The sequence below is a fragment of the Scyliorhinus canicula genome, chromosome 25, assembly GCF_902713615.1.
Source record: "Scyliorhinus canicula chromosome 25, sScyCan1.1, whole genome shotgun sequence".
Classification (NCBI taxonomy): domain Eukaryota; kingdom Metazoa; phylum Chordata; class Chondrichthyes; order Carcharhiniformes; family Scyliorhinidae; genus Scyliorhinus; species Scyliorhinus canicula.
The window spans coordinates 2,961,579-2,988,572 of NC_052170.1; the positions used below are offsets into that span (position 1 = coordinate 2,961,579).

Genomic DNA, 26,994 nt, shown 5'->3' on the forward strand with positions numbered 1-26,994 from the left:
TTGCCGGAGATTATACTTCGATTTGTTTGTCGCCTGTTATGTTGTTTAATCCTTGTCATAACTGACAAGAGTCCGTGTCGTTAGTCTGTGACTCTACCTTAGTCTAGAATTATCTCTTGGTGTCCATGAAGACTTTGCGGAGGACGTACCAGGATTTTGTGTTTGTCAGGTTCGCCATTCTTAAAGACCTCAGACTTGGCCTTCAGTAGCTAACTTGCTCTGTAACAGATCATTATATTGCAATGTGTGATTCAGTAAGTAACCAGGCTTGGACAACTCTCAAGTCGTCTGGTAAATTCCCCGCTAGACATTCAACAACATAACACTGTGTGTACTGAACAGTGTGTGACACAGGGAGAGCTGTGTGTGTTACAACATAACACTGTGTGTACTGAACAGTGTGTGACACAGGGAGAGCTGTGTGAGTGTGTTACACAGGGAGCTGTGTGAGTGTGTTACACAGGGAGAGCTGTGTGAGTGTGTTATACAGGGAGAGAGCTGTGTGTGTGTTACACAGGGAGAGTTGTGTGTGTTACACAGGGAGGGAGCTGTGTGAGTGTGTTACACAGGGAGAGCTGTGTGAGTGTGTTACACAGGGAGCTGTGTGAGTGTGTTACACAGGGAGAGCTGTGTGTGTTACACAGGGAGCTGTGTGAGTGTGTTACACAGGGAGAGAGCTGTGTGTGTGTTACACAGGGAGAGTTGTGTGTGTTACACAGGGAGGGAGCTGTGTGAGTGTGTTACACAGGAGATAGCTGTGTGAGTGTGCTAGACAGAGAGAGAGCTGTGTGAGTGTGTTACACAGGGAAGGAGCCGCGTGAGTGTGTTGATGTGACCATCAATTCAGTCGAGACACGATATGAAGTAAAGTGTGGCTTTAATAGACTTACAACTGAGCCTGCCTACGATCAGAAGAACTGAGGGCAGACTCACAAGGCTGCAGCACTTTATACTTCCGGTAGTGGGAGGGGTCATGGGCAGAGCCATGGGCGAGCCGAGGGTGGAGGCCTGTAAAGGTTCTCATCTCCCCCTGTGGGCAGAGCCGCGCAACGGCTTACAGACAGAGCCCACAAGGACACAATGCTATACAGTGTGAATTACATGATGTACATTCAACACATTCGCCCCCTGTAAAAAAATCACGTCCGGCGGGGGTGACGGGTCTACAGGTTGAGCCGGTCCGGTGGCCGAGTCGTCCTTTGGGATCGCTGGAGCACCGGGGTTGCAGCCTCTTTGGGTAACTGAGTGGTGACGGGCGGTGAGGATCTGAGGGTGGTTCGTTCAGAGCTTCATTCCTGACCGGTGCGACGGGCGAAGGGGGCGCAGGAAACCTGTAGGTGCGGGGGCGCAGGGCGTGGTGGGTCGAGTGGGGTGTAGTGTGAGGGGTACCTCGGCGGTGGTGGTGGTAGTGGTGGATCCTGCAGGCGCCAGATCCCGGTGTCCTGACGGCCGTCCGGGTGTTCTATAAAGACGTAGTGTGGGTTCGAGTGTAGCAGTAGTACCCTCTCTACTAGTGGGTCCGTTTTGTGTGTCCGGACGTGCTTCCGGAGGAGAACCAGGCCCGGTGTCCTCAACCAAGATGGGAGCGAAGCCCCCGTGGTAGTGCCCCTATGGAAAATAAATAATCGCTCGTGAGGGGTCTGGTTAGTGGCAGTGCTCAGGAGGGACCTAATTGTATGGAGCGCATCGGGGAGAACCTCCTGCCAGTGGGAGGTCGGGAGATTCCTGGACCGGAGGGTCAGTAGGACGGCCTTCCAGACCGTTGCGTTCTCACTCTCCACCTGCCCGTTCCCCCTGGGGTTATAGCTGGTAGTCCTACCCTTGTCGAGCAGGTACTGACGCAGCTCGTCGCTCATGAAGGATGAACCCCTGTCGCTGTGCACGTAGCTGGGGAAGCCGAACAGGGTGAAGACACTGTGCAGGGCTCTGATGACTGTGTGAGAGGTCATATCGGGGCACGGGATAGCAAAGGGGAAGCGGGAGAATTCGTCTATGACGTTGAGGAAGTACACATTTCGATTGGTCGAGGGGAGCGGCCCTTTGAAATCGATGCTCAGGTGTCCAAAGGGCCGGGAAGCCTTGACCAGGTGGGCCTTGTCTGGTCTATAGAAGTGCGGTTTGCACTCCGCGCAGATCGGGCAATCCCTGGTGATGGCTTTTACCTCCTCGGTGGAGAAAGGCAGATTTCAGGCTTTGTCATAGTGGGCGAGTCGGGTGACCCACGAGTGGCAGAGGTCGTTGTGGATAGCCTTTAATCAGTCGTCTTGCGTGCTGGCGCATGTGCCGCGGGACAGGGCATCTGGGGGCTCGTTGAGCTTCCCCGGCTGATAAATGATGTCATAATTATAGGTGGAGAGTTCGATCCTCCACCTCAAGATTTTATCGTTTTTTATTTTGCCCCTTTGCGAGTTGTCGAACATGAAGGCAACCGATCTCTGGTCGGTGATGAGGGTGAACCTCCTACCTGCGAGGTAGTGCCTCCAGTGCCGTACGGCTTCCACAATGGCTTGAGCTTCTTTTTTGACTGAGGAGTGTCGAAGTTCCGAAGCGGAGAGGGTTCGGGAGAAGAAAGCTACTGGTCTCCCTGCCTGATTCAGAGTGGCGGCGAGAGCAACCTCTGAGGCATCGCTCTCCACCTGAAAGGGGACGGATTCATCCACCGCCCGCATGGCGGCTTTGGCGATGTCCTCCTTGATGCAGTTGAAGGCCTGGCGGGCCTCTGCTGATAGTGGGAAGAGTATGGTCTAAAATAGTGGGCGGGCTTTGTCCACATACTGGGGGACCCACTGGGCGTAATAGGAGAAGAATCCCAGGCACCTCTTGAGGGCCCTGGGACAATACGGTCCGGTTCGGGGCCTAGGACTCTGTTTTCCACGACACAGCAGAGGATGGTTAGTCTGGTAGTGCGGAAAACGCATTTCTCCTTATTGTAGGTGAGATTGAGTTTCTGGGCGGTTTGGAGAAATCGGTGGAGGTTGGCATCGTGGTCCTGCTGGTCATGGCCGCAGATGGTGATGTTATCCAGGTACGGAAACGTGCCCGCAGCCCGTACTGGCACACCATTCGGTCCATCGCTCGTTGGAACACCGAGACCCCATTCATGGCGCCAAAGGGAACTCGGAGGAAATGGAAGAGGCGGCCATCTGTCTCGAACGCCGTGTAGTGGCGGTCCTCCGGGCGGATTGGGAGCTGGTGGTAAGCAGACTTCAGATCCACCGTGGAAAATATGCAGTACTGGGCGATCTAGTTGACCATGTCTGCAATTCTGGGGAGGGGGTATGCATCGAGGTGCGTGAACCGGTTAATGGTTTGGCTGTAATCAACCACCATTCGGAACTTTTCCCCGGTCTTGACGACCACCACCTGAGCTCCCAGGGGCTGTTACTGGCCTCTATGACTCCCTCACGTAGGAGCCGCTGGACTTCGGCTCTAATGAATACCCTGTCCTGCAGGCTGTACCACCAGCTGCGAGTGGCTACTGGTTTACAGTTAGCCGTTAGGTTAGCGAAGAGTGGAGGGGGGTTGATTTATTGGAGTCACAAAGCTGCATATAGTGAGAGGAGGCAGGGGTCCACCGAAGCTGAGTGTGAGGCTTCTAAAATTACACTGAAAGTCCAGCCCGAGTAAGAGTGGGGCACAGAGGTCTGGGAGTACGTACAGCTGGAAATGAGAGTAGCTGGCGCCCTGAATCGTTAGGGTCGCGACGGTGCGCCCTTGTATTTGGACCGAGTGCGAGCCCGAGGCGAGGGAGATAGTTTGCCATGCAGGGAAGATAGGGAGCGAACAGCATCTTACCAGGTCAGGATGTACAAAGCTCTCGGTGCTCCCGGAGTCGAAGAGGCACGGTGTCTTGTATCCGTTGACTTGAATGGACAAGATCGAGCTCCTGAGGTGCTTCGGACGCGACTGGTCCATAGTGACTGCATTGAGTTGCGGGTAGTCGGCGGCTCGGTCAGCAGTGCTGGAATGGCCCCGTGATGACTGTCCGCGGAGGTCGTAGTCGTCGAGGTGAACTTCGAGTGATGGCCAAGATGGCGGCCCCCGTGGATCGCACATGGCGGGCGGCGAGGAAGATGGCGGACCCCATGACTTGCACATGGCCAGCCGCATGGGGGAGGATTGCCAAGATGGCGGCCCCCATGAGTCGCACATGTCGGGAGGAGGCGGAGTCGGCAGACACGCTGCAACATTACGGGGTCTGCGGGACTGCGAGTTGGGGGAGCGATTGCTCTGGACTGCGGGGGAGTTAGAGGGTTTCGATTTCGACAGGCATACTTTAGCATAGTGTCCTTTTCGACCGCAGCTGCTGCAGGTCGCTTAACGGGCCGGGCATTGCTGCCGTGGGTGTTGGGGCTGACCACAAAAATGGCACGCTGGTGCTCCATAGTGGGTGGGTGGCCGTGGGGCACAGGCCTGGGTCAGTCGCTTGGTCTGCGGGGAATGAGTTGCGACTTTGAAACGCGACTTCCATTGTGGTGGTTAGCGCTACCGTGTCCTCCAGGTTCTGGGCCCCTTTTTCGAGGAGTCGCTGGCGCACATAGTTAGACCGGAGCCCTGCAACGTACACATCACGGACAGCGAGTTCCATATGCTGGGAGGCAGTTACAGCCTGAAAGTTGCATTCCCGAGCAAGGGCTTTAAATTGCGCAGGTAGTCCTCTAGCGACTCTGCGGGGTGCTGGCGTCGGGTAGCGAAAATATGCCGCGTGTAGACCTCGTTTACAGGCCGCACATATAATTGGTCGAGCATAGCCAGGGCCTCGGTGTACGAGTCGGTACTGTTGAGTTGTGTAGAGATGCGATGGCTCACCCGTGCGTGCAGTAGACTGAGTTTCTGCTCCTCTGTAGTAGCGGAGGTAGTCGATGCAGCCAGGTAGGCCTCGAAACACCGAAGCCAGTGTAGAAAGATTTCCTTCGCCTCTGCAGCCTGCGGGTCGAGTTCTAGTCGATCAGGTTTGAGGGCTGATTCCATAGTGGTTTTCTTAAGTCTATTAAATTGATGTGACCATCAATTCACTCCAGACACGATAGGAAGTAAACTGTGGCTTTAATAGACTTACAACTGAGCCTGCTTGCGACCAGTAGAACTGAGGGCAGACTCACAAGGCTGCAGCACATTATACTTCTGGTAGTGGGAGGGGCCATGGGTGGAGCCGAGGGTGGAGCCCTGTACAAGCTCCTCATCTCCCCCTGTGGGCAGAGCCGTGCAACGGCTCACAGACAGAGCCCACAAGGACACAATGTTATACAGTGTGAACACAATACTATACAGTGTGAATTACATGATGTACATTCACCACATGTGTTTCACAGAGAGCTGTGTGAGTGTGTTACAAAGGGAGAGCTGTGTGAGTGTGTTACACAGGGAGAGAGCTGTGTGAGTGTGTTACACAGGGAGAGCTGTGAGTGTGTTACACAGAGAGAGAGCTGCGTGAGTGTGTTACACAGAGAGAGAGCTGCGTGAGTGTGTTACACAGGGAGAGAGCTGTGTGAGTGTGTTACACAGAGAGAGAGCTGCGTGAGTGTGTTACACAGAGAGAGAGCTGCGTGAGTGTGTTACACAGGGAGAGAGCTGTGTGAGTGTGTTACACAGGGGGAGAGCTGTGTGAGTGTGTTACACAGTGAGTTGTCTGAGTGTGTTACACAGGGAGAGCTGTGAGTGTGTTACACAGAGAGAGAGCTGTGTGAGTGTGTTACACAGGGAGAGAGCTGTGAGTGTGTTACACAGAGAGAGAGCTGTGTGAGTGTGTTACACAGAGAGAGCTGTGTGAGTGTGTTACACAGGGAGAGAGCTGTGTGAGTGTGTTACACAGGGAGAGAGCTGTGTGAGTGTGTTACACAGGGAGAGAGCTGTCTGAGTGTGTTACACAGAGAGAGAGCTGTGTGAGTGTGTTACACAGGGAGAGAGCTGTGTGAGTGTGTTACACAGGGAGAGAGCTGTGTGAGTGTGTTACACAGGGAGCTGTGTGAGTGTGTTACACAGGGAGCTGTGTGAGTGTGTTACACAGAGAGAGCTATGTGAGTGTGTTACACAGGGAGAGAGCTGTGTGAGTGTGTTACACAGGGAGAGAGCTGTGTGAGTGTGTTACACAGGGAGAGAGCTGTGTGAGTGTGTTACACAGGGAGAGAGCTGTGTGAGTGTGTTACACAGGGAGCTGTGTGAGTGTGTTATACAGGGGGAGAGCTGTGTGAGTGTGTTACACAGGGAGAGCTGTGTGAGTGTGTTACACAGGGAGAGAGCTGTGTGAGTGTGTTACATAGGGAAAGAGCTGTGTGAGTGTGTTACACAGGGAGCTGTGTGTGTTACACAGGGAGCTGTGTGAGTGTGTTACACAGGGAGCTGTGTGAGTGTGTTACACAGGGAGCTGTGTGAGTGTGTTACACAGGTAGAGCTGTGTGAGTGTGTTACACAGGGAGCTGTGTGAGTGTGTTACACAGGGAGAGAGCTGTGTGAGTGTGTTACACAGGTAGAGCTGTGTGAGTGTGTTACACAGGGAGCTGTGTGAGTGTGTTACGCAGGGAGCTGTGTGAGTGTGTTACACAGGGAGCTGTGTGAGTGTGTTACACAGGGAGCTGTGTGAGTGTGTTACACAGGGAGAGAGCTGCGTGAGTGTGTTACACAGGGAGAGAGCTGCGTGAGTGTGTTACACAGGGAGAGAGCTGTGTGAGTGTGTTACACAGGGAGAGAGCTGCGTGAGTGTGTTACACAGGGAGAGAGCTGCGTGAGTGTGTTACACAGGGAGAGAGCTGTGTGAGTGTGTTACACAGGGAGCTGTGTGAGTGTGTTACACAGGGGGAGAGCTGCGTGAGTGTGTTACACAGGGAGAGAGCTGTGTGAGTGTGTTACACAGGTAGAGCTGTGTGAGTGTGTTACACAGGGAGAGAGCTGTGTGAGTGTGTTACACAGGGAGAGAGCTGCGTGAGTGTGTTACACAGGGAGAGAGCTGTGTGAGTGTGTTACACAGGGAGAGAGCTGCGTGAGTGTGTTACACAGGGAGAGAGCTGCGTGAGTGTGTTACACAGGGAGAGAGCTGCGTGAGTGTGTTACACAGGGAGAGCTGTGTGAGTGTGTTACACAGGGAGAGAGCTGTGTGAGTGTGTTACACAGGGAGCTGTGTGTGTTACACAGGGAGAGAGCTGTGTGAGTGTGTTACACAGGGAGCTGTGTGAGTGTGTTACACAGGGAGAGAGCTGCGTGAGTGTGTTACACAGGGAGAGAGCTGTGTGAGTGTGTTACACAGGTAGAGCTGTGTGAGTGTGTTACACAGGGAGAGAGCTGTGTGTGTTACACAGGTAGAGCTGTGTGAGTGTGTTACACAGGGAGAGCGCTGTGTGAGTGTGTTACACAGGTAGAGCTGTGTGAGTGTGTTACACAGGGGGAGAGCTGTGTGAGTGTGTTACACAGGGAGCTGTGTGAGTGTGTTACACAGGGAAAGAGCTGTGTGAGTGTGTTACACAGGGAGAGAGCTGTGTGAGTGTGTTACACAGGGAAAGAGCTGTGTGAGTGTGTTACACAGGGAGAGAGCTGTGTGAGTGTGTTACACAGGTAGAGCTGTGTGAGTGTGTTACACAGGGAGAGAGCTGTGTGAGTGTGTTACACAGGGAGAGCTGTGTGAGTGTGTTACACAGGGAGCTGTGTGTGTTACACAGGGAGAGAGCTGTGTGAGTGTGTTACACAGAGAGCTGTGTGAGTGTGTTACACAGGGAGATAGCTGTGTGAGTGTGTTACACAGGTAGAGCTGTGTCATTGTGTTACACAAGTAGAGAGCTGTGTGAGTGTGTTACACAGGGAGCTGTGTGTGTTACACAGGGAGAGAGCTGTGTGAGTGTGTTACACAGGGAGCTGTGTGTGTTACACAGGGAGAGAGCTGTGTGAGTGTGTTACACAGGTAGAGCTGTGTGAGTGTGTTACACAGGGAGAGAGCTGTGTGAGTGTGTTACACAGGTAGAGAGCTGTGTGAGTGTGTTACACAGGTAGAGCTGTGTGAGTGTGTTACACAGGGAGAGAGCTGTGTGAGTGTGTTACACAGGTAGAGCTGTGTGAGTGTGTTACACAGGGAGAGAGCTGTGTGAGTGTGTTACACAGGTAGAGCTGTGTGAGTGTGTTACACAGGGAGAGAGCTGTGTGAGTGTGTTACACAGGGAGAGCTGTGTGAGTGTGTTACACAGGGAGAGAGCTGTGTGAGTGTGTTACACACACAGAGAGCTGTGTGAGTGTGTTACACACAGAGAGAGCTGTGTGAGTGTGTTACACAGGTAGAGCTGTGTGAGTGTGTTACACAGGGAGCTGTGTGTGTTACACAGGGAGAGAGCTGTGTGAGTGTGTTACACAGGGAGCTGTGTGAGTGTGTTACACAGGGAGAGAGCTGTGTGAGTGTGTTACACAGGGAGCTGTGTGAGTGTGTTACACAGGGAGCTGTGTGAGTGTGTTACACAGGTAGAGCTGTGTGAGTGTGTTACACAGGGAGCTGTGTGAGTGTGTTACACAGGGAGAGAGCTGTGTGAGTGTGTTACACAGGTAGAGCTGTGTGAGTGTGTTACACAGGGAGCTGTGTGAGTGTGTTACGCAGGGAGCTGTGTGAGTGTGTTACACAGGGAGCTGTGTGAGTGTGTTACACAGGGAGCTGTGTGAGTGTTACACAGGGAGAGAGCTGCATGAGTGTGTTACACAGGGAGAGAGCTGCGTGAGTGTGTTACACAGGGAGAGAGCTGTGTGAGTGTGTTACACAGGGAGAGAGCTGCGTGAGTGTGTTACACAGGGAGAGAGCTGTGTGAGTGTGTTACACAGAGAGAGCAGTGTGAGTGTGTTACACAGGTAGAGCTGTGTGAGTGTGTTACACAGGGGGAGAGCTGTGTGAGTGTGTTACACTGGGAGCTGTGTGAGTGTGTTACACAGGGAGCTGTGTGAGTGTGTTACACAGGGAGAGAGCTGTGTGAGTGTGTTACACAGGTAGAGCTGTGTGAGTGTGTTACACAGGGAGCTGTGTGAGTGTGTTACACAGGGGGAGAGCTGCGTGAGTGTGTTACACAGGGAGAGAGCTGTGTGAGTGTGTTACACAGGTAGAGCTGTGTGAGTGTGTTACACAGGGAGAGAGCTGTGTGAGTGTGTTACACAGGGAGAGAGCTGCGTGAGTGTGTTACACAGGGAGAGAGCTGCGTGAGTGTGTTACACAGGGAGAGAGCTGCGTGAGTGTGTTACACAGGGAGAGAGCTGCGTGAGTGTGTTACACAGGGAGAGAGCTGTGTGTGTTACACAGGTAGAGCTGTGTGACTGTGTTACACAGGGAGAGCGCTGTGTGAGTGTGTTACACAGGTAGAGCTGTGTGAGTGTGTTACACAGGGGGAGAGCTGTGTGAGTGTGTTACACAGGGAGCTGTGTGAGTGTGTTACACAGGGAAAGAGCTGTGTGAGTGTGTTACACAGGGAGAGAGCTGTGTGAGTGTGTTACACAGGGAAAGAGCTGTGTGAGTGTGTTACACAGGGAGAGAGCTGTGTGAGTGTGTTACACAGGTAGAGCTGTGTGAGTGTGTTACACAGGGAGAGAGCTGTGTGAGTGTGTTACACAGGGAGAGCTGTGTGAGTGTGTTACACAGAGAGCTGTGTGTGTTACACAGGGAGAGAGCTGTGTGAGTGTGTTACACAGAGAGAGCTGTGTGAGTGTGTTACACAGGGAGATAGCTGTGTGAGTGTGTTACACAGGTAGAGCTGTGTCATTGTGTTACACAAGTAGAGAGCTGTGTGAGTGTGTTACACAGGGAGCTGTGTGTGTTACACAGGGAGAGAGCTGTGTGAGTGTGTTACACAGGGAGCTGTGTGTGTTACACAGGGAGAGAGCTGTGTGAGTGTGTTACACAGGTAGAGCTGTGTGAGTGTGTTACACAGGGAGAGAGCTGTGTGAGTGTGTTACACAGGGAGAGAGCTGTGTGAGTGTGTTACACAGGTAGAGCTGTGTGAGTGTGTTACACAGGGAGAGAGCTGTGTGAGTGTGTTACACAGGTAGAGCTGTGTGAGTGTGTTACACAGGGAGAGAGCTGTGTGAGTGTGTTACACAGGTAGAGAGCTGTGTGAGTGTGTTACACAGGTAGAGCTGTGTGAGTGTGTTACACAGGGAGAGAGCTGTGTGAGTGTGTTACACAGGTAGAGCTGTGTGAGTGTGTTACACAGGGAGAGAGCTGTGTGAGTGTGTTACACAGGTAGAGCTGTGTGAGTGTGTTACACAGGGAGAGAGCTGTGTGAGTGTGTTACACAGGGAGAGCTGTGTGAGTGTGTTACACAGGGAGAGAGCTGTGTGAGTGTGTTACACACACAGAGAGCTGTGTGAGTGTGTTACACACAGAGAGAGCTGTGTGAGTGTGTTACACAGGTAGAGCTGTGTGAGTGTGTTACACAGGGAGCTGTGTGTGTTACACAGGGAGAGAGCTGTGTGAGTGTGTTACACAGGGAGCTGTGTGAGTGTGTTACACAGGGAGAGAGCTGTGTGAGTGTGTTACACAGGGAGCTGTGTGAGTGTGTTACACAGGGAGCTGTGTGAGTGTGTTACACAGGGAGCTGTGTGAGTGTGTTACACAGGGAGAGAGCTGTGTGAGTGTGTTACACAGGGAGCTGTGTGAGTGTGTTACACAGGGAGCTGTGTGAGTGTGTTACACAGGGAGCTGTGTGAGTGTGTTACACAGGGAGTTGTGTGAGTGTGTTACACAGGGAGTTGTGTGAGTGTGTTACACAGGGAGTTGTGTGAGTGTGTTACACAGGGAGCTGTGTGAGTGTGTTACACAGGGAGCTGTGTGAGTGTGTTACACAGGTAGAGCTGTGTGAGTGTGTTACACAGGGAGCTGTGTGAGTGTGTTACACAGGGAGCTGTGTGTGTGTTACACAGAGAGAGAGCTGTGTGAGTGTGTTACACAGGGAGCTGTGTGAGTGTGTTACACACGGAGAGAGCTGTGTGAGTGTGTTACACAGGGAGAGAGCTGTGTGAGTGTGTTACACAGGGAGCTGTGTGAGTGTGTTACACAGGGAGCTGTGTGTGTGTTACACAGAGAGAGAGCTGTGTGAGTGTGTTACACAGGGAGCTGTGTGAGTGTGTTACACAGGGAGAGAGTTGTGTGAGTGTGTTACACAGGTCGAGCCGTGTGAGTGTGTTACACAGGGAGCTGTGTGAGTGTGTTACGCAGGGGCAGCTGAATGACTGGCTACAATATCATGCTGTGCCATAAGGTGTCCGTGACCTCCTGACATTGTGCAATGCAACAAAACCGGTTTGTGAGGAAAAGTATATCAAGTAAATACTAGAATAGAGATATAGGTGGGGCGGGAAGGTGTAATAGCTGGAGAACGTGACCCTGTCCATTACGCTCTTTTCTGTTCTACTCTGATCGACCTTGTTTCTTGCGGGTTTGTTTTCCCTTTCCAATGTAACTTGTGTGAGGACATCTTTCTGCTCAATCAGCGAGGGTGGCCAGGAGGCCCAACACCGTCCTATCCCTTCCTCATTCATTCCAGACACTTCACCTTCCTCTGTCCCAACTGCAGACCCAACAGGAATCAGTCTCTTCAGCAGGAGAGGGAGAAATTAATACATTTTTCCAGAAGAACAGGAAGAGGCCATTCAGCCCCTTGATCCTGATCTGTTTTTTTTTCCAATTAGACCATGGCTTCTCTGTATCAAATCTCCAAACTAATTATCCATGTTTCAGTGGGTTCAACCCAACCAAAATCCATCTTTGTCCTGACCCCCGTGACAGTGGGGTGGAGGGCGGAGCGAGGAGGAGATCACACCGCTCGAGAGACTGCAACAGTGGAGAAAGAACACATTGGAAAAATGAATAAGGTGGGAGAAACTGGTTCAGTGTCTGCCTCAGCAGCGTTGATTGGTTGGATCGCAGCATGAACCAGTGACGCCTGAGGGTGTTCCCACCGGGCTCGTCTCGCAGTCACCTGCTCAGTAAAACGTTCCAGGGTTAACAGATGTCAGGCAGAAAAATAAAACGACTTTCCTGTGCGCTGAATGATTTACCAGCTTTGCACAGTCAGGATTAGCTTGGCTGTCTCAGACCGCCCACTCCACTCAGCTTCACCAATGGGATTTGCGTTGAAAGAAATTAGGTTGATTTTAGGTTTGACGTTTGGCAATTGGGGCAAACACTGAGCAGGGAGGCAAGGCAGCAAATCAGGGCCGAAGCAATTAGCAAATTAGTTTTTTTTTTAAAAACCCTCACTAACCAGGACGTTCAACTGTCACACTTTTTTTTTCATTTCTGGAACAGCAGCCAAATACTAATTTATATTCAAACGCTGATTTATTATTGTCACGTATTAGTGTACAGTGAAAAGTATTGTTTCTTGCATATTGTACAAACAATGCATACCGTACATAGGGAAGGAAGGAGAGATTACAGAATATAATGTTACAGTTATAGCAAGGTGTAGAGAAAAGATCAACTTAATACGAGGTAGGTGCATTCAAAAGTCTGATGGCAGCAGGGAAGAAGCTGTTCTTGAGTCGGTTAGGACGTGACCTCAGACTTTGGTATCTTTTTCCTGATGGAAGGAGGTGGAAGAGAGTATGTCCGGGGTGCGTGGGGTCCTTAATTATGCTGGCTGCCTTACCGAGGCAGCGGGAATTATAGACCGAGTCAATGAATGGGAGGCTGGTTTGCGTGATGGTCTGGGCTACATTCACGACCTTTTGTAGTTTCCTGCGGTCTTGGGCAGAGCAGGATCCACACCAAGCTGTGATACAACCAGAAACAATGCTTTCTATGGTGCATCTGTAGAAATTGGTAAGGGTCGTAGCTGACATGCCAAATTTCCTTCATCTTCTGAGAAAGTAGAGTCGTTGGTGGGCTTTCTTAACTATAGTGTTGGAATGGGGGGGGGGGGGGGGCAGGACAGGCTGTTGGTGATCTGTACACCTAAAAACCTGAAGCTCTCGACCCTTTCTACCTCGTTCCCGTTGATGTAGACTGGGGCATGTTCTCCACTACGCTTCCTGACGTCGATGACAATCTCCTTCGTTTTGTTGACATTGAGGGAGAGATTATTGTTCACCTGATTCTCTATCTCATTCTTGTACTCTGTCTCGTCATTGTTTGAAATCCGACCCACTACGGTGGTGTCATCAGCAAATTTGAAAATCGAGTTGATGGGGAATTTGGCCACACAGTCAGAGGTGTATAAGGGGTATAGTAGGGGGCTGAGGACACAGCCTTGTGGGTCACCGGTGTTGAGGATGATCATAGAGGAGGTGTTGTTTCCTATCTTTACTGATTGTGGCCTGTGGGTTAGAAAGTTCAGGATCCAGTCACAGAGGGAGGAGCCGAGGCCAAGATCATGAAGTTTGGAGATGAGTTTCGTAGGAAATATGGTGTTGAAGGCTGAGCTGTCGTCGATAAATAGGAGTCTGACATAGGTGTCTTTGTTATCTAGGTGTTCCAAGGTAGAATGCAGGGCCATGGAGATGGTGCCTGCTGTGGACCTGTTGCAGTGGTAGGCAAACCGTAGTGGATCAAGGCAATCTGGGAGGCTGGAGTTGATTCGTGCCATGACTAACCTTTCGAAGGACTTCATGATGATGGATATCAGAGCCACTGATCGATAGTCATTAAGGCACGCTGCTTGGCTTTTTTTTGGTACAGGGATGATAGTCGTCTTCTTGAAGCAGATAGGGACCTCAGATTGTTGTAAAGAGAGGCTGAAGATGTCTGCAAATACCCCCGCCAACTGATCCGCGCAAGACCTGAGTGCTCATCCGGGTACCCCATCCGGGCCAGTGGCTTTCCGTGGGTTGACCTTCGAGAAGGCTGCTCTGACATCTGCAGTGGGGATCTCAGATACAAGTTCATCCGAGGCTTCTGGGATGGAGGGCTCGCTCTCGCTGACCTCTTGCTCAAAGCGGGCATAGAATGTGTTGAGCTCATCAGGGAGAGATGCGTTGGAGCCGGCGATTTTACATGCCTTCATCTTGTAGCCCGTTATGTCTTGCAGACCTTGCCATAGACGGCAGGGATTCGTGTGGCTAGCCTGGGACTCGAGCTTGGTCCAGTACTGTCTTTTGGCATCTTTGATGGATTTCTTTAGATCATATCTGGCTTTCTTGTAGAGGTCAGGGTCGCCTGACTTGAACGCCTCAGATCTAGACTTCAGCAAGCAGTGGATATCCCTGTTCATCCAAGGTTTCCGGTTGGGAAACACACAGATTTGCTTCTTTGGCACACAGTCTTCTGCACACTTACTAATGAAGTCAGTTACTGTAGTGTTAAAGGCTCCTAAATGCTGCAGGAGGTTAAATGAACGTAAAAGCTTCTATTTCATCGCTGGAAACTATTTCCATGAATTTAATCAATGGTAAAGCATTCCTGTGTTGACATATTCAGTGGTTCGTTGACTTTTTGCCAGCGCTATCAGTGTCGAATGATCACCTGACCAGAGTGTTGAGTGTGTGACGGAGCTGGGGGATTTTATTTCCTCTTTCATGTGATGTGGCAGCACTATTGCTCCACAGATCCAGGGTCCCAGGTTCGATTCCCGGCTTGGGTCACTGTCTGTGCGGAGTCTGCACGTTCTCCCCGTGTCTGCGTGGGTTTCCTCCGGGTGCTCCGGTTTCCTCCCACAGTCCAAAGGTGTACAGGTTAGGTGGATTGGCCGTGATAAATTGCCCATAATAATAACATTTATTAGTAATAATAATCTTTATTAGTGTCATAAGTCGGCTTATATCAACACTGCAATGAAGTTACTGTGAAAATCCCCTAGTTGCCACACTCCAGCGCCTGTTCGGGTACACAGAGAGAGAATTCAGAATGTCCAATTCACCTAACAGCACGTCTTTTGGGATTTGTGGGAGGAAACCGGAGCACCCGGAGGAAACCCACGCAGACACGGGGAGAACGTGCAGACTCCGCACAGACAGTGACCCAAGCCGGGAATCGAACCTGGGACCCTGGCGCTGTGAAGCAACAGTGCTAACCACTGTGCTACCGTGCCGCCGCCATTTCGTGTCCAAAAAGGTTAGGTGAGATTATTAGGTTACGGTGATAGGGTGGAGGTGTGGGCATAAGTGGGGTGCTCTTTCTAAGGGCTGGTGCAGTGTCGATGGGCTGAATGACCTCCTTCCACACTGTAAATTCCATGATTCTATGTGGGTGCCGCTGGCTGGACCAGCATTTAATGCCCATCCCTAATGGCCCCATGATTTGAGTGGCTTGCTTGGCCATTTCAGAGGAAAGAGTTTATGGGATGTGGGCGTTACTGGCTAGGCCGGTATTTGTTGCCCAACCCGTTGCTGTGGCTCTTCAATCACGTGTGGACCAGACTGGCTAAGGACAGCAGATTTCCTTCCTCAAGGGACATTCGTGAACCGGTGGGATTTTATTTTTATTTTTATTTTTTTTAAATTTAGAGTACCCAATTATTTTTTCCAATTAAGGGGCAATTTAGAGTGGCCAATCTACCTATCCTGCACATCTTTTGGGTTGTGGGGGTGAAACCCACGCAGACACAGGGAGAATGTGCAAACTCCTCACGGACAGTGACCCAGAGCCGGGATTCGAACCCGGGTCCTCAGCGCCGTAGGCAGCAATGCTAACCACTGTGCCACCGTGCTGCCCACCGGTGGGATTTTATGACAGTCGATGATAGTTTTGTGGCCAGCATTACGGAGGCTGGTTTTATATTCCAGATTAAATTGATTGAATTTAAATTCCACCAGCTGCCATGGTGGGGTTTGAACATGGTTCCCGACAGCACTAGGCTGGGCCTCTGGATTACTAGCCCAGTAACATGACCCAAGACCGCTCTGTTGTGCCCCAATCAGGAACCTCCAATTCCAACAGGAAATTCATTTTGGATTCTGAAGGATTGCGGAGGGGATTGAATGAGAGATTCCAAGGGGGCTACAACCCCTCAAAGTGATACGGACAGTAGGAACAAGGTTGTTCTTCCAATTCACAAACTTTTCTGAGACGTCAGTCAGGGCTCAGCCATGGGAATACTGTCCCCTGGGGTGTCCCGTAAGGTATTGACCCATACGGTATTGTCCCATATGGTATTGTCCCATATGTTATCACCCCATAAGGTAGTGCCCTCATGGTATTCTCCTGTACGGATTGGTCCTGTAAAGTTTAAAAAATAAATAAATTTAGAGTACCCAATTATTTTTCCCAATTAAGGGGCAATTTAGAGTGGCCAATCTACCTAATCTGCACATCTTTGGGTTGAAACCCACGCAGACACGGGGAGAATGTACAAATTCCACACGGACAGTGACCCAGGGCCAGGATTCGAACCCGGGTCCTCAGCGCCGTAGGCAGCAATGCTAACCACTGCTCCATCGTGCTGCCCGGTCCCATAAAGTATTGTCCGATATGGTATTTTTAAAAATAATTTTAGAGTACCCAATTATTTATTTTGTTTTCCAATTAAGGGGCAATTTAGCGTGGCCGATCCACCTAACCTGCACATCTTTGGATTGTGGGGGCGAAACCCACACAAACACGGGAGAATGTGCAAACTCCACACGGACAGTGACCCAGAGCCGGGTTCGAAAACTGGGACCTCGGCGCCGTGAGGTAGCAGAGCTAACCCACTGCGCTACTGTGCGGCCCCTGTCCCATATGGTATTGACCGTACGGTATTGTCCTGTATGGTATTGACCATAGGTTATTATCCTGTATGGTATTGACCCGTACTGTATTGACCCGTACAGTATTGACCCATACAGTATTGACCTGTACGGTATTGACCCATACAGTATTGACCCGTACAGTATTGACCCGTACGGTATTGACCCGTACGGTATTGACCCATACAGTATTGACCCGTACAGTATTGACCCGTACGGCACTGACCCGTACTGTATTGACCCGTACAGTATTGACCCATACAGTATTGACCTGTACGGTATTGACCCGTACGGTATTGACCCGTACAGTATTGACCCGTACGGTATTGACCCGTACGGTATTGACCCATACAGTATTGACCCGTACAGTATTGACCCGTACGGTATTGACCCATACGGTATTGACCCGTACGGTATTGACCCGTACGGTATTGACCCATACAGTATTGACCCGTACAGTATTGACCCGTACGGTATTGACCCATACGGTATTGACCCGTACGGTATTGACCCGTACGGTATTGACCCATACAGTATTGACCCGTACAGTATTGACCCGTACGGCACTGACGCGTACTGTATTGACCCATACGGTATTGACCAGTACGGTATTGACCCGTACGGTATTGACCCGTACGGCACTGACCGGTACAGTATTGACCCATACAGCACTGACCCATACGGTATTGACCCACACGGCACTGACCGGTACAGTATTGACCCATACAGCACTGACCGGTACGGTATTGACCCATACGGTATTGACCCATACGGTACTGACTGGTACGGTATTGACCCATACGGTACTGACCAGTACAGTATTGACCCATACGGTACTGACCGGTACGGTATTGACCCATACGGTACTGACCGGCACAGTATTGACCCATACGGTATTGACCCATACGGTACTGACCGGCACAGTATTGACCCATACGGTACTGACCGGCACAGTATTGACCCATACGGCACTGACCCATACGGCACTGACCCATACGGCACTGACCCATACGGTATTGACCCATACAGTATTGTCCTTACAGTATTGTCCCGTGTTAACGTTTTGTGAGGCACCTAATTAAATGCCTTCCGGAAGTCCAGATAAACTACATCTACAGGATCCCCACTATCTACTATGCTTGTTACATCCTGGAAAGACTTTAGCAAATTAGACTAACATGATTTGCCCTTCACAAAACCATGCTGACTCTGATGGATTCCGTTTTGACTTTCTAAATGTCCTGTTCCTACTTCCTTAATGGATTCTAACATTTTCCCAACAACAGATTTAAACTAAATCGGGGGAATGCTGGAAAATCTCAGCTGGTCTGGCAGCATCTGTAGGGAGAGAAAAGAGCTAACATTCGAGTCCAGGGTCATCTGGATGCGAAACATTCGCTCTTTTCTCTCCCTACAGATGCTGCCAGACCTGCTGAGATTTTCCAGCATTTTCTCTTTGGTTTCAGATTCCAGCATCCGCAGTAATTTGCTTTTAAACTAACTCAGTGTTTTTAAAACTTTTTTTCCTGGGACCCATTTTTACCAACTGGCCAACCTTTGCGACCCACACCGGTTGACCTTCACGACCCATACTGGCTGAAATTTGCAACCCACCATTTTCTCTTACCTTGAATGTGAGAGGTGAGCCTGCTTGGTCCTCATGATCTCACTCCAATCAGGTTCACAGGAGGAGTGTGTGGATTTCTTACCTCAGTTGGTAAACTCCGAGTAGCTCCCCTGTTGACTGATCATTACAGAATCTCTTCGGCAGCACGGCGGCATAGTGATTAGCATTGCGGCCTACGGCGCTGTGGACCCGGGTTCAAATCCCGGCCCTGGGCCACTGTCCGTGTGGAGTGTGGGAAAAAAATAATTGGGTACTCTAAATTAATATTTAAAAAAATTACAGAATCTCTTCAAGCGGATGAAGTCCACCGTCATCGGGATTGACTGCTCACTGTTTCGATTCAATACTTTAATGTAAAAGGTCAGCAAAAATCTTAGAGCCACCCTTCACTACACAGAGGGTGATGATGTGATGATTTCCCATGGCTATCATTCTATCCCTTGCTAAACGTCCAGTTCTGTCCGTGATTAAACCATGAGGAATATAGACTCACTCCAGATCATTACAGTAATGTTTCAGGATGCAAAACAGATCGAGGACATAGCCTTGTTCATCATCGGTGATCACTACGCAGTCAGCCGCTGCCATCGCACTTTGACCCCGGGTTCAGCTGCCAACACTCCCGGGTCGCATGCGCACCGGTGAGCGGGCACGCATGCGCAGTGCGCCTGAATTTATTTAGCTGGTCGCGACCGCCATTTATTAAGCCGCCCGCAGCTGGCATTGTTAAAAGCCAGCTGCTGCACGGGAATTCCTGCAATCGGGAAGATCGTGGTGGCTGGCTCTGCGACCCTCCCGACACCCGCCCACGAGTCGCAACCCCCACTTTGAAAATGCCTGAACCAACTGATCTATAGTTTCCTACTTTCTGCCCACCTCCCTTTTTGAATAAGGGCGTTAGCACATTTCCAATCTTTTTTTGTTTTTTTTTTGTTATAAATTTAGAGTATCCAATTCATTTTTTCCAATTAAGGGGCAATTTAGCCTGGCCAATCCACCTACCCTGCACATCTTTGGGTTGTGGGGGCAAAACCCACACAAACACGGGGAGAATGTGCAAACTCCACACGGACAGTGACCCAGAGGCGGGATCGAACCTGGGACCTCGGCGCTGTGAGGCTGCAGGGCTAACCCACTGTGCCACCGTGCTGCCCTAGCACATTTCCAATCTACTGGAACCTTTCCCGCATCCAGGGATTTTTGGAATATTATAACCAATGGATTCATTATCTCTGCCTCCAACTCCTGTAAGACATGTGTATGTAGGTATCAGGCCCTGGTAACTTGTCTGCCTTCAATCCCAATTGTTTATTCAGTACTTTTTACCTATTGATGATGATTGTTCTCAGTTCCTCGCTTTCTGCTACCTCTGCATTACTTGTTACTATTGGGATGGTAATTGTGTCCTCCATCGTGAAAGCTGAGGCAAAATACTGATTTAGTGTCTCTGTATTACCCACTATTAACTCCCCGGTCTCATCCTCTAAGTGGCCAACATTTACTTTAGCTACTCTCCTCCCTTTTAGAGACTTATTGAAGCTTTTGTTATCCTTTTTGATATTTTGCCCTAGTTTTCTTTCAAAATTTACTTTTGCTCTTTTTATTACTTTAGCAACCTTTTGTTAATCTTTAAAAATTGGCCAATATTCCAGCCTGTCACTGACCTCTGCAATATGGTACACCACACCTTAGTTTCTCTCTTTGTGTTATTTTTAACTACCTTGCTTAGCCATCGATGTTTTCACCCCCCTTACAATCTTTCTTCCTCTCTGGAATATATTTTGGTTGAGAGGAATTGAATATCTCCTGAAACAACTGCCACAGCTCATCCACTGTCCTCCCTTTTCGTCTTTCTGCCCAGTCCACTGGGGCCAAATTTGTCCTGATGCCGACATAATTACCTTTGTTCAAGTCTTTGTCCTCCCCCAGCCCCCTCCCCTCTCCAAACCTCCTCCCCCTCCCCTTTCCAAATCTCCTCCTCCAACCCCCTCCTCCAACCCCCTCCCCTTTCCAAATCTCTCCCCTCCCCAAATCTCCTCCCCCAGCCCCCTCCCCAAACTTCCTCCTCCAACCCCCTCCCCAGCCCTCCTCCACCAGCCCCCTCCCCAGCCCTCCTCCACCAGCCCCCTCCCCAGCCCTCCTCCACCAGCCCCCTCCCCAGCCCTCCTCCACCAGCCCCCTCCCCAAACCTCCTTCCTCTCCCTGCCCCCCACTCCAACCTCCTCCCCCTCCCCTTTCCAAATCTCCCCCGCCCCCTTCCAAATCTCCTCCCCAGCCTCCTCCCCCTCCCAAATCTCCTCCCCCAGCCTCCTCCCCTTTCCAAATCTCTCCCCTCCCCAAATCTCCTCCCCCCGCCCCCTCCCAAATATCCTCCCCCAGCCCCCTCCCCAAATCTCCTCCTCCAACCCCCTCCCCAGCCCTCCTCCACCAGCCCCCTCCCCTAACCTCCTTCCTCTCCCTGCCCCGCTCTCCAGTCCCCTCCCCTCTCCAAACCTCCTTCCCCACCCCTCTCTCCTCCTTTCCCACCCAACCTTCTCCCCAGATCCTCTGCACATTTCACAAACATGGCCTTTCCACTATCCCGATTGAATTGTCAACACATCGCCGAGCGACCCAGACGGCAGCTACTTTCCGACAAACACTGCTCTCTGAAGGATAAAGCTGGCAGCAATTCATAAACCACTTCAGCTGAGGGATGTCGAGGCCACCTCTGTGCAAGGAACGAGGTAGGAGGTGACATTAAACGACAGATTCAGCCTGGAACAGTTCCCTCCTGGCGTTTCATCTCGATACGAGCAGCTTCCTCCTGCGGAGTAACTGATTGTGGTGTGGGTGCTGGAGGAGGAAGGGGCAGAGAATGGGAAGGACAGCCCCTCAGAATGTGTGTGCAGGTTCAGGGACAAGTGCCAGCTCCGTGGCTTCTCTCTGCTAATCTCCAGTTAGCCTCCTTGGCTGAGTGGGATGCTGCTCAATTCACCAGGGAGCGTGTAGCCAGCTGCAGCCTGCCGAAATGGGCAAACATTTCTGGAGATGGAGAGTGACATCTGCTGAAGGTGTCGGAGAGGAGGAACGAGACCCTGAGAGGGAGAAGAAATGGGCTGAGCTCTTTCAGCAGTTCGATACTAATAAGGATGGGAATGTGGACATGGCTGAGCTGGGAGAAGGGCTAAGGTCGATGGGCCTCTTAATAACGGCTGACACTGAGAAGGCACAGTATATTTCATTTCATGTTTTCTTTCCCGTGGCATTTAAATAAATCCCATCTTTTCATCTGACTGGGGAACCATTGCTGTCACCGTCTCAGGAGCTCAGTTAGGAACTTGTTCTTGAGAGGCTGTTGTAATGGAGCTGGTTAGTCAGCGGGGGGTGGGGGGGATTAAAGACCTCAACACACCAGGAAACACCAGGAGATAGGGTTAGATGCTCCAGTTTATACACAATACCATAGCCTGCTGTCAGCCTCACATCCTCCAGAAACCAGCATTCACCCATTCACCCAACTGACCAAATCCTCTTCACCCATAACCCCGTGTTCCCCCAACTGACCAAATCCTCTTCACCATCACCCCGTGTTCACCCAACTGACCAAATCCTCTTCACCATCACCCCGTGTTCCCCCAACTGACCAAATCCTCTTCACCATCACCCCGTGTTCACCCAACTGACCAAATCCTCTTCACCATCACCCCGTGTTCACCCAACTGACCAAATCCTCTTCACCATCACCCCGTGTTCCCCCAACTGACCAAATCCTCTTCACCATCACCCCGTGTTCCCCCAACTGACCAAATCCTCTTCACCATCACCCCGTGTTCCCCCAACTGACCAAATCCTCTTCACCATCACCCCGTGTTCCCCCAACTGACCAAATCCTCTTCACCATCACTCCGTGTTCCCCCAACTGACCAAATCCTCTTCACCATCACCCCGTGTTCCCCCAACTGACCAAATCCTCTTCACCATCACTCCGTGTTCCCCCAACTGACCAAATCCTCTTCACCATCACCCCGTGTTCCCCCAACTGACCAAATCCTCTTCACCATCACCCTGTGTTCCCCCAACTGACCAAATCCTCTTCACCCATAACCCCGTGTTCCCCCAACTGACCAAATCCTCTTCACCATCACCCCGTGTTCCCCCAACTGACCAAATCCTCTTCACCATCACTCCGTGTTCCCCCAACTGACCAAATCCTCTTCACCCATAACCCCGTGTTCCCCCAACTGACCAAATCCTCTTCACCATCACTCCGTGTTCCCCCAACTGACCAAATCCTCTTCACCATCACCCCGTGTTCCCCCAACTGACCAAATCCTCTTCACCATCACTCCGTGTTCCCCCAACTGACCAAATCCTCTTCACCATCACCCCGTGTTCCCCCAACTGACCAAATCCTCTTCACCCATCACCCTTTCTTCTCTGTCCTGCAGTGAACACTGGTCTGGTATTTCCACCTCTGTATTTCTGTAACCTCCACCACCCCTACAACCCATCTCTGCAACTCTTGCCTCTTATACATCCCCCAATTTCCACCCCGCTCTGGTATTGGCAGCCGTCCCTTCAGCTGCCTTGGACTCAAAGCTCGCCAACCCCCTCCCTAACCCTCTCCTCATTTAAATCCCCCTCCCTTTTGACCCAGTTTTTTGGTCACCACATGTGCTCATATGTCAGGTTTTGGTTGTGAACACTCCTGTGAAACACCTTGGGGGTATTTTACTGAGTTAAAGGGTGCTATATCAATGCAAGATCGTGTTGCTGAAGCTTCCCCTCCTCACACCAAGGGTACGCATGTTGTGGAGAGGTGTATTTATCATGTCTGTACTGTATTACTGACCTCACAGATACGACCTTCCAACAGATAAAATACACAAACACATGACACAGCAGTAATCCGTCTGAGGATAGGGCTTTGCTGAGGTTCTTATTGTGGGTATTAACCAGGCTGACTCTGAACAGAACTCACTGCTGTTGTGAACTGGGAGCAGGGTAAACAGAAAATGAAACTTCAGCGAAAGTACAAGGACATTCAGTTCTTCATTTCCAAGTATCTGGTGGGTTGACTGGGTGAACCACATGCTCTCAGAGTCAATGTTAGAGACAGTCCACTCCAGGGAGGTCACATAGAATTTACAGTGCAGAAGGAGGCCATTTGGCCCATTGAGTCTGTACTGGCCCTTGGAAAGGGCACCCGACTTAAGCCCATGCCTCCACCCTATCCCGCAACCCCAGCTAACATTTCTGGACACTAAGGGGAATTTAGCATGGCCAATCCACCTAACCTGCACATTTTGGACTGTGGGAGGAAACCGGAGCACCCGGAGGAAACCCACGCACACACGGGGAGAACGTGCAGACTCCGCACAGACAGTGACCCAGCCGGGAATCGAACCTGGGACCCTGGAGCTGTGAAGCAACAGTGCTAACCACTCTGCTACCGTGCTGCCCAATTGTCTCGATGCAGTCACACACTTTCCAAAGTGACCACGTGGGGTCAAGGTAGAGCAGTGGTATCAGCCATGGACACCGGTATCGCTGGTCCTTTATTGTCACCACAGCAGCAGGAACACCTGACACCAGTCCTGAGGCGATCTGAAGTGTATCTCACAAAAAGGCAGAGACACAATGGGGCCAACAGCACAGTCACAAGGAACTCTCAGAACAGTTCTCTTTCTCATCGTCCAGTCAGACTGTAAATGCAAGTCCCACTAAAGAGACGAGCACAAATTCCAGCTGACTCTCCTGGCACAGCACTGAGGGAGTGCCGCACTGTCACAGGGTCAGTACTGAGGGAGTGCCGCACTGTCACAGGGTCAGTACTGAGGGAGTGCTGCACTGTCAGAGGGTCAGTGCTGAGGGAGTGCCGCACTGTCAGAGGGTCAGTACTGAGGGAGTGCCGCACTGTCAGAGGGTCAGTACTGAGGGAGCACCGCACTGTCAGAGGGTCAGTACTGAGGGAGTGCTGCACTGTCAGAGGGTCAGTACTGAGGGAGTGCTGCACTGTCAGAGGGTCAGTACTGAGGGAGTGCTGCACTGTCAGAGGGTCAGTACTGAGGGAGTGCCGCACTGTCAGAGGGTCAGTACTGAGGGAATGCCGCACTGTCAGAGGGTCAGTACTGAGGGAGTGCCGCACTGTCAGAGGGTCAGTACTGAGGGAGTGCCGCACTGTCAGAGGGTCAGTACTGAGGGAGTGCCGCACTGTCAGAGGGTCAGTACTGAGGGAGTGCCGCACTGTCAGAGGGTCAGTACTGAGGGAGTGCCGCACTGTCAGAGGGTCAGTACTGAGGGAGTGCTGCACTGTCAGAGGGTCAGTACTGAGGGAGTGCCGCACTGTCAGAGGGTCAGTACTAAGGGAGTGCCGCACTGTCAGAGGGTCAGTAGTGAGGGACTGCGTGCCAGCACGGTGGCACAGTGGTTAGCATTGCTGCCTCACAGCACCGAGGTCCCAGGTTCGATCCTGATTCTGGGTCACTGTCCGTGTGGAGTTTGCACATTCTCCCTGTGTTGGCGTGGGATTCGCCCCACACAACCCAAAGATGTGCAGGATAGGTGGGTTCTGGTCATATCTTTTGATTAAAACAGTAAAAAATATATACTCAGCCAAACGGTACAAACAATAATTTCGTGTTGGACAAACAGGGTCCCCTCCCCTCAGTACCATGCTAAATTCCCCCTTAATTGAAAAGAAAAACTGCCTCAGCACTGGTTCTCTGACAGTGGAGCACTCCTTCAGTAATGAACTGAATTGTCTTCCTGTATTACTGTCTGAATTCTCTGGAGGACAATCTGTTTCAGTGTTGAGGGTGTTACCCAGTGCGTCAAGGCGGAGTGCAGAGCAGTGCCCAGCTCTGGTTCCACTCACAGTAATCCCAGGTGGAAGGCAATGTGCAGAGTTCCCGGAGAGAGGGGAGTAAGTGTCTCAAAGAAGCTAATGCTGATGATCCAAGTTGATGTAGTAATCACAGAGATTGGCAGAGTGACAACAGCAAAAAGGGGAATCACTTTACAACCACTTTTATTTTAGCTCTTACCAGTAACAGACTGAATGCAAACAATGTTTGCAGCTTGCACCGAATGCTTGTTGATATTTTTAAATGTCAGAGGATGCAACGGGCTGTCAGAGGGCCTGTGTGATCGGCAGTATAACTGCGGTCCATCAGGCAAGAGCAGTGAGTGCTCAGTGACACAGGAGCCAACACTTTACAAACAGTTCCCATCCAGCATCACAGCTTGGAGCTCAGTGATTGGTGGTCGCAGTGCAGGAATTGTTTTAGGCACAGCAGGATCCCACAACACAGAGAATTATCTGCTCTGACTTGGGGTGGGGGGGGGGGGGGGGTGTGAACTGGAGGAATTTTCCACTCTGTTGGAATCTCTTTAGGCCTGAATATGTTACCTTACATATGCCCTCCCTCCATCTAATTGACATGTCTCTTACCCATTCCTTACACTGGGTGCTCCAATGAATCCCAGGATTCAATTCAAAGCCCTCCATTGGGTTAGATGCAGGGACTGTGCTGGGGGCGGAGCGGCTTCACAAGGAGAATTCCCCACTCTTTATCTTTCCTGCTCCACTCCCGGTCCCTGTGCATCCCCCATCATTGCCGGGGAAGTGAATTCCACACTGGGGAGGTCTTGGAGCAGGAGTAACTGCGATAGAAGACACTGCCCCCAGTGAACTCGAGGAGCCATTTAAACCTAAGCCATCACCAGAGGATCGGCCATGGGAAGCATCACTCAATCCTGCACCAGAGGATCGGCCATGGGAAGCATCACTCAATCCTGCACCAGAGAATCGGCCATGGGAGGCATCACTTAATCCTGCACCAGAGGATCGGCCTTGGGAGCCATCACTTAATCCTGCACAGGAGGATTGACCATGGAATGCATCACTTAATCCTGCACTGGAGAATCGGCCATGGAAGGCATCACTGAATCCTGCACCGGAGGATTGGCCATGGGAGGCATCACTGAATCCTGCACCGAAGGATCGGCCACAGGAGGCATCACTGAATCCTGCACCGGAGGATCGGCCACAGGAGGCATCACTGAATCCTGTACCGGAGGATTGGCCATGGGAGGCATCACTTAATCCTGCACCAGGGGATCGGCCATGGGAGGCATCACTGAATCCTGCACCGGAGGATTGGCCATGGGAGGCATCACTGAATCCTGCACCAGGGGATCAGCCATGGGAGGCATCACTTAATCCTGCACCAGAGGATCGGCCATGGGAGCCATCACTTAATCCTGCACAGGAGGATTGACCATGGGAAGCATCACTCAATCCTGCACCAGAGGATCGGCCATGGGAAGCATCACTCAATCCTGCACCAGAGAATCGGCCATGGGAGGCATCACTGAATCCTGCACCGGAGGATCGGCCACAGGAGGCATCACTGAATCCTGCACTGGAGGATTGGCCATGGGAGGCATCACTTAATCCTGCACCAGGGGATCGGCCATGGGAGGCATCACTGAATCCTGCACCGGAGGATCGGCCACAGGAGGCATCACTGAATCCTGCACCGGAGGATCGGCCACAGGAGGCATCACTGAATCCTGCACCGGAGGATCGGCCACAGGAGGCATCACTGAATCCTGCACCGGAGGATTGGCCATGGGAGGCATCACTTAATCCTGCACCAGGGGATCGGCCATGGGAGGCATCACTGAATCCTGCACCAGGGGATCGGCCATGGGAGGCATCACTGAATCCTGCACCAGAGGATCGGCCACAGGAGGCATCACTGAAT

At 51.4% G+C, this 26,994-nt stretch overlaps 1 protein-coding gene across 1 annotated transcript in view; it reads left to right on the top strand.

The window, feature by feature from the left end:
- Window positions 1-20,813: 20,813 nt before the first annotated feature.
- LOC119957098 (calcium-binding mitochondrial carrier protein SCaMC-1-like) overlaps window positions 20,814-26,994 on the top strand; it is a 37,018-nt gene continuing 30,837 nt past the window's right edge. Inside the window, exon 1 of the mRNA XM_038784788.1 lies at window positions 20,814-21,449. Coding sequence (XP_038640716.1) covers window positions 21,252-21,449 — 198 coding nt within the window. The 5' untranslated portion in view covers window positions 20,814-21,251. The remainder of the gene's footprint in view (window positions 21,450-26,994) is intronic.